General features: G+C 34.6%; 1 protein-coding gene across 1 annotated transcript in view; it reads right to left on the reverse strand.

Annotated features, from left to right (window-relative positions):
- CSMD3 (CUB and Sushi multiple domains 3) overlaps window positions 1–12784 on the reverse strand; it is a 406730-nt gene that overhangs the window by 83104 nt on the left and 310842 nt on the right. The window contains exons 33-37 of the mRNA XM_068167989.1: window positions 6130–6243; window positions 5527–5622; window positions 4458–4661; window positions 1704–1828; window positions 504–600 (exon numbers count right to left, since the gene is read on the reverse strand). Of these exons, the coding sequence (XP_068024090.1) occupies window positions 504–600; window positions 1704–1828; window positions 4458–4661; window positions 5527–5622; window positions 6130–6243 (636 nt within the window). The remainder of the gene's footprint in view (window positions 1–503; window positions 601–1703; window positions 1829–4457; window positions 4662–5526; window positions 5623–6129; window positions 6244–12784) is intronic.

Raw genomic sequence — 12784 nt, forward strand, 5'->3', positions numbered from 1 at the left:
ATGGCAGTGAACAGAAATGTGATGATTTATTTGTGTTTCAGCAAAGGCAAGGCAACAATCTTATTGTCTGTGATCTCATTCCACACACAAGAATAAATGAAAAGAAAACTAGAAAAAGTAAGGCAAACACAACTGTCTCATTTATTTAACATAAGGATAATGAACAGATTCTTCAGTCATGTACAGCTTCAGAAGGCATCTCTTTCAGAGTTTTGTATTACTGGACCCTCCTATAAGAGGGGGCAAAAAATGACATGAATAAATATCTAGTGTGAGAGCCTCAGAATGTTATTTTGTTTCTAACATTTTCAAATATTCAACTTTATGAAATTCTTCTAATAAATTACTGATTAAAAGAGAAAGAATACTACCTAGTATTAATTATAGGGAAACAAACATGAACGTACACACACATGAACACATACAAAGAACTACAAAGAGCTGTGTCTTTCCAATAAAGAGTTGAAACTGTGAAACACTTACTGTAAAATCTTCTCAATTACCTGAATAACTTCCAAGCCTTGGAGCATTGTTGTCAGCACCATCATAAAAGTCTAAGGAATCCCAGTTGTGTTCTGTGGCAAAACTCACCACTTGCACCTATGAACAAAAATGTGTGGTAAAGAATGTAAACTTCTTCCTTTCTATACTTGAGGACAAAGTAAATTGTAGCCCATGCTGCTTTCAATCATGAAAAGTTGTGTCTTTCTGTCATACCACATACTACCTGTGACAAGACACACAGCTGTGAAAATCAGCTGGATATAGAGCATGATCCTTTTGTTTGGTGGACAGAGAGGGGAAGACAAACATGGTATGGTCAATTAGCACAGTGTCTTTGTGACTCTAGTCACAAAATCACTAGTACGCTACAAACAAAAGGCAGAATATTCCCTTCAGTCTTTCTAGAGGTGACAACGCTCAAAAGGACACACAAACTGGTAAGCAGACTGCAAGAGGGAGGATATATCTGCTCTCATACAGCGAAAGCACTCCCCAAGGAGTACAGAAATGCCAGGTTCCTTGTTTCTATTTTGGATTGGAGACGATCTAGTGTGGTTTTGTTTTGTTTGACTGAGATAACTGTTTAATGAAACACATTTAAAGAGGGACAGAAGAGTTTCCTCATATGCAGATGGGTTTCTTGATATGCATTTTGCTAGGAAGTTATTCAGATAATGCATAAAAATCCAATCTTTTAAACTCATCTGCCTTTCCAAAAACCAGACTTCTGTCAGTTTCTTTAGTGAAATATAAAGAGTGAGATATATGCGACTTAGCTTAATGGACACATTTCTGCTGTGTGATCCATGAAGTTCTTAATCAAAATTTTAGTAAATAAGAATTCTGATAATATTTAAAAGGATCAATTTCCATCTTATGTTGAAACATACTGAAGTGTTACTATAAATAACAGAGTTTCTAGAAAAGTATACTATATATCTAGTTTGTGGAAGCAATTGACTTTATTTCACTCTGTTAGAGGAGATCCATACATTTTGGGACAAAAAGTTACAATCCTATCTTTTAGGATCTGTCTCATTCTCATGACTTTTACCAACTTTGTGAATAAAAAGATGTGCAATAAATTTCATTGTGAGAATCATTACTGAGATAGAAAAATATATCAATATTTTTTTTTCATGCTCTTCAATCAGGAAGAGTCTTAAACACAATAACAAGCAAACAGCAAGTACACTTACTTGAATCCCAGCTCCCTCAGGTACTGTAATCTTCCATACACAATTCAGATTGTTGTCATAAGGCTCAGGGTAGCCAGGAGACAAAATGGTCCCTTTGCGCTTTGTTAAAATTCCACCACAGGGCACTGAAGGGGAAATTCATAAGGCAAGAAAGAAATATGGAGCTTCAGAAGTGAGAAAAGTTACCACAAAAGCTTAAACAATGTTCAGCACATGACTGAAAACTTCTGTAAATTTGTGCTACATGAAAAAAATCATATTAATCTCATGTGCATAAAATTTTGTACCTCAAGAACCTTTTATAAATGACCAAAAAATAAAGGAAAATTAGAATTATGTCATTCTTCTACCTGACAGAATCATGCTTATCTTACTCTAGTTTATTTGTCCTTTAGCAAAGTGAAACCCATTCCACTGTGTTCTAGTAATCTTACAAAAACAAGCATTCTTTTTAGAACTTAGGAATGGAATTTGAACAGTTATGTATTGTTTTAGTGCAACAGATAAAAGCATGTCATAAAAAGCATATATTATTATTAATATCGCTACTTTGTGGTTGTCTAAATAATTAATCGTGCCAGTTCCCTGACTGTTCTCTTTGCTTGTGTGATTTATCCCATTACAGACTATGGATCTATCACATTAGTAAAGAAATTGATAAATGGTTGCAAGTCTGCACTCATCATAACCATGCCCATGGTTTAATAAAAGTGTTATTCATTAAATAGGACAGAGGCATTCAGTGTCACCAAGTTGCTCTTCTGAATGTCCAACTTGGATGTATCTCATCTACATCACTAGGAGTTCTAACAGGGACAAAGAATATTACATCTTAATTTAGATACAGACATTCTGGTGGTATTTAAGAGGCTGGAGAAAAAGACTGATGAGATGGCTTATCAAAACCATTAGAAGCAAATATATCACTTCTTTACAACACTACAAGTTCTCAACAGATTTCATTAGATATGAAAAAGGATTTAGAAAAATAATTTGGAGAATTTGGAGAATGCAACTTATCTTAATTATGAATGTTGTAGCTACATTTTGTGTGGCATATAATTTATAGAATCTATTGGGAACTACATGGATAAACTAAAGGTCGGTGTCACTTAGTGTGTTTAAGTAATTACTCATAAAAGGATGAACAGGCAGAATGATTGATGTTGACTATCTGTAGGGAAAGATTCAAGCATTCACTAGAGTTGAGTTAACACAGTATGTTCCTGTCTACCATTTCAATTATTAAACTGATTTAGTTTTAGCTATTTTCACCCTATGTATTTTACCAGCTTTATGGTCACAATGATTTTCATACATAAGGTGGTCTATAACCCTTTCTTAGTTCAACTTGCCTAGAGATAGATAGCCTTCTCTTCCACAGACTAAATCATAAGTAAGATATTATAATCAATAGCCAAAATAATTATTTCAACACTTTGTTGTATCTGAAACACAAGGGAATACATTTCAAGGAGCTAAATAGTACAATTACACTGATTAAACTGTAATCACTGAGAATAAATGAAATATAGCTTATATATTTCAGCTTCTTATTAATATATAAATTGTTGCTATATTCCCACAATGGAAACAGTCTAAATAAATGTTATTTCTGTATAACAGATGGTTAATCATATTAATATTACCACAGTGGTAATATTAATATTTTGTTTTACTGAAAACATCTCAAATTCTACTAGACATCATCATCTGATTAGCACAGAAGACTCAAAATTAAACAAATTAGCAAAGTCGCCTGTTTTCCTTTCATCCATCTACATTGCTTATGCACTTCTCAGTAACAGAGGCAATATCATGATGTGGGTTTTGCAAGAGATTAAGGGATGTTTTGTGGAAAATCTGTTCTCTCTTAGGTAACTTCAACTCATACATATACTTACAGGTTTGGTTGAAGATTGAGTTCTTCAGATGTTTTCATCCTCAAAATGAGTATTTCTCAAGGCATGCAACTTTACAAAAAATTAATGTATAATACAGTCTGTACTGCAGCAGATGTTACACGTGAAAAACCTTTATGGCATTGCAAAAACAGCTGTGCAACTGATAACAATTCTTATTTACAAACAGCTATTTTTTTCCCCCACATAAATAATCAAGCCAAACTCTGTAAATGTCATATTTGTCCTTGCCATAAACCTACAGAACAATGTACCATTAGAATTCTAACTCTTTACTGTGGGGCTTTTCAGCACAATCACTAGATTTCTAATTGGTGCAATTCAGCTTTATAAATGGCAATGGATGCACATCAGTGTAAGAATTTAATTTCTATAGTTTATTTTTGTATGGCTATAGCTTGATAAAATATATTTTCTGACCTGAAGTTGTTTGTTTTTTTTCTAGACAAGTTTTGAGATACTAGCACACAAATGTCTAAATCTTTAATATAGTAGTATTCTTTCCAATAGCTTGCAATAGCTTGTTAGAGATATGCAAGTGGAGAGCACAGTCTCACAATGAGTCAGGACAAAAAATGGTATTTCTGAGTCTTGATTAATGGACAGACAGGGATGTAAAATTTATAGCAGCACTGTATGTTCATGAAACTCAGGAAATGTCACAGCAAGGTTAGAACAGAAAGGGGAATAAAAGACACTGAATGAAGAAGAAAGTGAATAAAAGTAAGTGAGAATAAAATACTGTACAGTTGACAAAGGAACATATTCAACTAAAGAGAATGGTTACATTTTAGGCAGTAATTAGTTCTATTACAAAGCCTTATGAACTCACCAACACATGTAGGAAGTGAATCATTCCACTGTGCCAATGCATTTGGTACTGTATCACATCTAATTGCTGTTGACCCATGGAGGATATAGCCTGGATTACACTCAAAGAGAACCAATGACCCAACTGCAAATTCATTTCCAATCCTTTTTCCAAATCTTGGTTCAGGCACAGAGCTACACTGTGTTGCACTTGTTCTTGGAACAGCTGCAAGGATACAAACAATTGTGGATTCTTACTTTTAGATTTGGTGAATACAAATTTTAAACCAGAAATATGCAGAAAGAAGAAACATTCAGTTATTAGCTGGTTAAGAACATTTTCATAATCCCCAAATACATCTTCAGAATACAGGCTGCACATTTTTGATCTCTGGGTTACTACACAGAAAAGCATAGCATTGATATCAGTGCCAATATTAAAAGTAACTCATAAAAATCAAACTAAAATCTCTCTAAAATAGCACTGAAAAAGACTATTACTATGAAATATTCAGCTAATACATAGTTTCAAAATAACATATCTCTGTCAGAGAGATATTTAGATTTATTTCTTGGGGTTTCTAAATATTTATACTGTCAGTCAGATCAGGATTTAAATTTAAGGAAAGAACAAATTGCAGTTCCAAGTACTGATGTATAATCATTTCTGTGTCTTACCCATAATAAGGCAAATAATATAAACCAAGAGAAGCATCTTAATAACAGTAAGAATACTGATTCACCCACAAATAATGGCACTTAGAGTTATCAATTTTTAAATTGAGAAATAAACCAGTTAGAGCAAGCAGATGGATCTAACATTAGTCAACCAGATTAGCAAACAGAAATAGCTGGTTCCTCCTTAAATTTGGAACCTCTCTTATACTTATTAAATATTTGAGTTAAGCTTTAAAATACACATAAATGGGAAAAAAAAATACTAAACACTTTTCAAAGCATACAGAAATAATGAACCATTATACTGCTAACAGGCTACTACTTTCCTCCATACTGTCAGTATGTTCCCCTCTGGAGATTTACTTTTTGTGATAAAAAGAATAAATGCTCACGGTTTTACTAGGTTGTCTCACCTTGATAAACAAAATGAAATCCTTTAGCTGTTATTGGTCCAACTGAAGTAAATCTAACTGTGATCTGGTTACCTGAGCTCAATGGAAGGGATTCACCTACTCAAAGAAAACACAAAGCTATCATAACCACATTTTACTACAAAAGTACTTAAAATAACTGTCTACCTCTTTGTAACTTGAAATAACCCTCCCCAAAGGCTGTTCTGCTTCAGTAAATTTTTCAAGACATTTGCAATTCTGACATTTTACATTGATAGTATTATGTTGGTCTAGAAAAGACGGACTAAAACTAGTTATTAGGAATATTTGTTGGTTTATTCCCTTTAACCAAAATACACTCAAACCCCCATCTCTCTTTTGAGTCAATGTACACACAATATATGCAATCTTTACAAATTACTTTTGGTACAAATGTATGCTGCTTTCCCTTCAAAAAATGTAATACCCATTTCAGATTGTCACTAGATAAATATCATTAAGGCACAGAGTAAGAGGCCTAAAACATTTTTATGTTTGTTTATGTAATGGACTATGATATCTTCCTAGTTTCATACCAAATAAGCAGCAGCTTAATTCTGTTAAGTTAATTCTGTTAAAGGATACCTGAATGAGATCCTGAGAGAGAGGATAATAAAGATGACTGCAGAGTTGGGCCATCATATACTTCAACTACATCATGTAGTGATGTCTGGAAAAACACAAACTGGCCAAAAACAACTGACCAAAGAGGAAGGAGAAAAAGGAAAAGGGGGACATAATGATAAATTGAAAAGAAAAAAAGAAAAAAAAAAATACATTAATTTTTTTTTAACATTTAAATGAACAAAATGTTTGGTTTTCGTTTTTGGTTTTTTTTATCACTTAATTAGCATTTCTGGCTTTTAAAGCTTGTTCACACTGTTACAGCAGTAAATGGATGCACATGTCATTCTCTGCATGTAAAAGAGACAAAGAAGGTACACAAGCCATACATATACTTGTCAAAAGATTGCAGTAATGAGGGAACAAAATAATATTTTTGCTTTTAACATGCTTTAAAATTCTCTGTTCTCCCCCACCCAACATTCTCAGTGCTGTAATTTCTTCTATAATTCTTGGCATATTGCTATAGTATTGTGATTTATTACTTTTATTGATAAGGCTCTGAAAGCTTTACTTACTTTGGAATGTTTTGTTTTTCTTGAGAAGGTTGACATTCAGTGCATATTTACCTTTGTGAATTAAATAACTGATTCAAAGCAACAAACACTTTTCAGAATACCTATACAGAATCACAAAAATGGCTATATTTCCAAGCCATGCTAGTAGAGCACCTCAAGTAAAGAATAATACTTTTGTACTGAATTCAAATGTCTTTGCAGCACACTCAAGTCACAGGTGTTTGCACTTTCCATATTAGTAAGCAGTGAAAAGAAAACAGAGTTTCTGGGATCAATTCTAGCCCATGTAACTACAAAACAATTACATCCTAATTTTATCACCATTACTAGTAACGGAGGAGGAAACATCTTAAGGATTAGAAAAGTAAAAATGTGGAAAAATTAAATATTTGTAGGTACTGGAACATCTGTAGAGTGAAACAGAACCGATTCTGGTTCATTATCCAGGTTAGACATTTTGGAATAAATATTCCAAGGTGCTGTTACTAGATAACATTTGTTTACCATATGTTCTATAATATCTTTATTTGGCATATTTTGGTAGAAAAACTTATCCAAAGGAGCCTTTCTCTTGGAATTTTTATAGTTACAACAAGAATGTAGTTATTAAAAACAACCCCATGCAACAATGACAGAATTCTAAGATTTTATATTTTTCTACTTCCATGTTTTAAATTATTTTTTTCCTGTCAAAAAGCCAGGCAAAACAACATGTCCAGAGAAGGGCAACAAAGTTGGTGAGGGGTTTGGAGCACAAGCCCTAAGAGGAGAGGCTGAGGGAGCTCGGGTTGATTAGCCTGGAGAGGAGACAGCTCAGAGGAGACCTTATTGCAGTCTACAGCTACATGAAGGGAGGTTGCAGCCAGGTGGGGGCAGGTCTCTTCTCCCAGGCAACCAGCACCAGAACAAGAGGACACAGTCTCAAGCTGCACCAGGGGAGGTTTAGGCTGGATGTTAGGAAGAAGTTCTTCATAGAAAGAGTGATTGCCCATTGGAATGTGCTGCCCATGGAGGTGGTGGAGTTGCCATCACTGGTGATTTTTAGGAAGAGACTGGATGGGGTGCTTGGTGCCATGGTTTAGTTGATTAGATGGTGTTGGGTGATAGGTTGGACTTGATGATCTCAAAGGTCTCTTCCAACCTGGTTAATTCTATTCTATTCTATTCTATTCTATTCTATTCTATTCTATTCTATTCTATTCTATTCTATTCTATTCTATTCTATTCTTTTTTGGAAAATTGAGGAAATCCATTAATTCAAAATACATTGGTACTTGCATGGTCTCTTTTAACCAGGCTAGAGAACAGAACTTTCCATGCCTCTGAATATCTAGATGTTTCCATGGTTTTCATTACTATAACATCTTGTGGCAATGCCAGATTGCTCACACTGCTCGTCGCTGGCATTGCCACAACATCTGGATACTCAGAGTGAGTTTGGAAAGCATCTAACAACAGATGGAACTGGCACAATATAGTTGACTGGTTAAAAATGTTGTCAAAGAGATTTTTGGGTTAATGTTTGAAAGTGAGAAATAAACATGTACAGAATAAAAAAAAAAAACCACTATGAAAAAATATTGGTATAATTCAAATATTGTTAGGTTAATTAACAATATTCTCAGTATCATTTCAATCACAAAACCAGATCATAATTGAGGCTTTAATTCCTCTGATATCATCTAGTCTAGTCCTCCTGCTCAGAGAATGGTCATTTAGAGTAGATTGATCAGGCTATGTTTCTTGTGTTGGAAATATCAGCACTGAATGTGCCACCCTAAATGCATGTCAGCAGTGCTGAATAGAAGGATCACATCCCTTAAGCTCTTGACAATGGCTTTGTTTTATGCATCCCAGAGCACATTGCTGGCTCATGTTCAACTTGGCACCCACAAGGAGCCACAAGGACCTTTTCTGCAAACCTGGTGTTCAGCTAGAAGGCCACAGTATGTCTCAGTGCACAGGGTTATTCCTTGGCAGCAGAATCTGTACTTCCTTTTGTTCAACTTCGCAAGCATTGTATCTCTCATTTCTCTTACTTTTTGAAGCCCTTGTGAATGACAGCACAACCATATGGTATATCAAACACTCTTCCAGTGTTTTATCATCTACACACTTAATAAGAGTGCACTCTGTCCCATCATGTAGGTAATTTATGAAGTACTGGCTGCAATATCGATCCCTGGGATATAGCATTACTGACTGACTGCCAGCTGTCCTTCATGCTGTTGACCATAACCCTTTCATGTTGGCAGTTCGTCCAGTTTTCAATTCATCTCACTGTCTGCTTTTCTAGTTGGTACTTCATTGATTTTCAATAAGGATGTTATGGGAGAGTGTTGAAAGGCTTGCTAAAGCTAAACAACATCCAGTTCTCTCCACTCAGCCATGAAGCTAGTCATATTGTAGAGAGCTATCATGTCTGTCAGGACTGACTTACCTTTTGTAAGTCAGTGGTGACTACTTTCAACGCTCTTCTTGTCAATATATTTGGAGAAGGTGACCAGCACTATTTGGTCTATCATATTTCCAGGTACAGAGGTGAGGCCAACTAGTCTATAGTTCCCCTGATCCTTCTTTTTGCTCTTGAGGATGAGTGGTACCTGTCTTCTTTCAGCCCTTGGAAACCATTCAAAGCTATCTGACCTCCCTCAGCACTCACAGATACATCCCATCAAGTCCCATGGGTTTGTGTTATGTCCAATTTCTTCAAGTGTTTGCCCACATGGTCATGTTCTAAGTCATACTTGCCCTGTACCTTTACCCTGATATCAGGGGTCTGGGATTGCTTTAGGGCTAGCTTACCAGTAAAGACTGAAGCAAAGAAGGCATTTATTAATTCAGTCTTCTTTGCATCCATTTTCACCAGCATTCAAAAAAATGGACCCACATATTTCCTTCAGTTTGCTTCAAGTATTTAGCTGAATGATGGCATTTTAAAGCAATATTCTTACAGAATTCATTCATATAGAAATACTGCTTTCAGAAAGGAAACTTAATAAAAAGTAATTAAATTGACCAGCTCACATTAAAAAAACAACCACCACCCAAACCCAACAACAAAAAAAAAACAACAAAAAAACCAAACACCCAGAAGATCTATTCTTGTACTGTTAGTGGAATACTTCAGTTTGAAATAGCAATAAATGAGTCAGCAGTTGGGTTAGCATTTAGTTTTAATATGAAAATAGTAACAGAGGTGACATTTTTTCTGATGTTTCTCCTCTTACATTTCCCAACATTTGGTTCTGTGCCAGTCACTGTTAAAACTTTCAGTCTACTCTGTGTCTGTAGCAATAATCTTTAGAGATACCTGTTAGATTTCTCTGTAATGGTTGACACTTTTTAACATATGTTATAACAGGAAAAAATATTGTTTGTGAATACAAAGTAGAGTCCTCATGAGTGGTATCCTGTTGGGTAAATCTCATTTCATTTCAAAGCAAGTTCCAGAATAAAAGACCTGTCTGGTGTTCTTGAACTTGGAAGCAGTAAAAATTAATTCTAACAGTGTAAGCCTCTTAGGAGCACTGCAGACTAGACATCAAAATAAGGCTAGTGATGAGTTTATATGTAAACCACTAGAGTTTATATGTAAACCACTAGAAGAGGTATTCTTGCTGACATGTCAGAGTAGAGAACTGCTTATTTTAAACAGGTAATTATTAATAAGGGTGACTAAGCAAATGAAACTGAATGGAGATGATATAATAGTGTTACAAAAAATAATCACAGACAAAAAAAAAACAACAAAAAAAGGGAAAAAAGATTAAAAAAACCTGGGAGATACTAATGCTGTCAAAATGTAACAGGAGTACAAATAGAATAGAATAGAATAGAATAGAGCAGACCAGGTTGGAAGATCATTGCGTCCAACCTATCAACCAATCCACACCACCTAATCAACTAAACCATGGCACCAAGCACCCCATCAAGTCTCCTCCTGAACACCTCCAGTGATGGTGACTCCACCACCTCCCTGGGCAGCCCATTCCAATGGGTTCTCTCTCTATATATACATACACACATAAAAACAAATACAATTACATAGTTATAAACATTTTCCATAGCTACTGAAAATACAGATATAACTCCAAACCACAAAACTACACTATACACAAACCTACAGATCTACCCTCAAATATAAAGGAATTTTGCTTCAATATCATCTTATATGTAGCACAAATTTACTGCTATCAGAAAATTAAATACAACTGAATAAGATTGCACTTAATATCGATGGTCCATATAAATGTCATGGAGATTTGTGTGCTAACAGTATCGGACAGGGCAGATTTATGTGGATTTATATTAGTTCTTCACATTCACAACTGTCCAACTTTTTAGTCTGTGGAAAAAATCTTTTCTGCACTATCTGTCTTTCATTGCAACATATCAGTGTTCTATGGGTAGTCTCAGCTGTTGTTAACTCAGGTGGCATCCTCTGTTTCCTGGCAGGGCATACAGAAGATTGGAGAGATAAAGATAGAATAAAAGATTCTCACTGCAAGCAAGGAACAGGTAAGGAAGGGCAGAAATAGTTCTGTTTTTTTTTAAACTCTGAGGTGTTCTTTTCCTTCCCCACATGAAAAAGAAGAGATTATCTGTGCCATTCTATTATCTCAGAGACACAAAAAGCAGGATGCACAGATCCAGGTCTGAGCTGTAAACTATCCTCTGCTCTTGTTTTTCCTGTATAAAGAAAGTGTTGACTGAAAACATGCTCCTCTTCTTTCTTGTTACTATATCCTGCACTTCCAGACTAGGAGAGAAAGAAAGAGATGGGAAGTGCTGCATCTGGTCATGTTTGAGAAAAGTAACTGTTTATCTGATTATATGAGAAGACAATCAGAATGTGCTTGGGAAGAGGAGATGGGTGGTAGAAACCCTAGAAGAATGAGGAAGCCAAGTTGCTCTCCACTGTTTATGTAGGGATCACAGGGACACTAACCTCTTAATGCACATAATAGAAAAAATAAACAATTTTCATTCTGGAATAACAATGACAACACCACCACCACCACAACAATAATAATAAATCAATAATAATACAATATTACTTTATTTGAGGCACAATTAAGGGGAAAATCTCATTAAGATACCACATTTCATTTAAGGGATCTTATTAGTCAAATAATAAAGATTCTAAATTTAATGGAAAAGTCATTTTGAAAAAGATGTTTGGTTCTTCAATCACCTATAAGCTAATTTAGAGTTACTAATTAGAAGAACATCTTTCTGAATATAATAATTATCTTTCATTATCCTACTAGTAAAAGTTATTCTTTAAATCAGGTGATTCATCAGTTCATTCATCTGAAACAAATTATCACTTCAGCTTACTGAATCATATGGATGAAATTAATACTTGAACAATTAATTTATTTTTTTTTCCACTACTAGGTAAAACCAAAACAACTCTCAGTGCAAAATAATAGAATGAAATTATGAAAGATTAAAAAAAATGAAAATCCTTCAAATCAATTATCAAAACAACTCTCAGTGCAAAATAATAGAATGAAATTATGGAAGATTAAAAAAAATGATAATCCTTCATATCAATTATCAAAAGGTAAAAATCTGTAAAAGAAAAAGAAAAAAATAACATCCAGCCACTCAACTGCTGTCAATAGCAGGAACAGCATTTCAATATGATCCCGTAAGTAAAGGTAACCATTTATCTGTTTCCAGCCTGGCAACAGACGCGTTGCCAGTTTGTCTGCGTGTATAGCTGAAATGTGAAATCAAAACTCAGGGAATTTTTCAAAGTTAAATATTTCAAGACCTAAATGAGAATATTTTGTTTGAAGAGAAATCCAGTCTTGCAGAACTGTAAGCTTGCCATTTTGTTTTTAGAAGAACCTCAGCAGAGAAATGATAGAGAACGCATTTTAAACATAAGAATGTTGTTACTGAGTCTTTTATTTTCTTCTTGAAATTATCATAATTTTCTTCCTCTTAATTAGTAAGTGTTATAACACTGCATTGAAATAATATTATAGAGCTTTAGAAATCTGTTACTTAATCCATGTTAGTTGTTCTGCTTTATGAAAGTGGTGTGAGTGAAAACTGTTTATAATCCCGAGTGACTAGTGGAA

This window comes from Melanerpes formicivorus, unplaced genomic scaffold (assembly GCF_026170545.1).
Source record: "Melanerpes formicivorus ecotype bairdi unplaced genomic scaffold, bMelFor1.0.p_v2 SCAF_128, whole genome shotgun sequence".
NCBI lineage: Eukaryota > Metazoa > Chordata > Aves > Piciformes > Picidae > Melanerpes > Melanerpes formicivorus.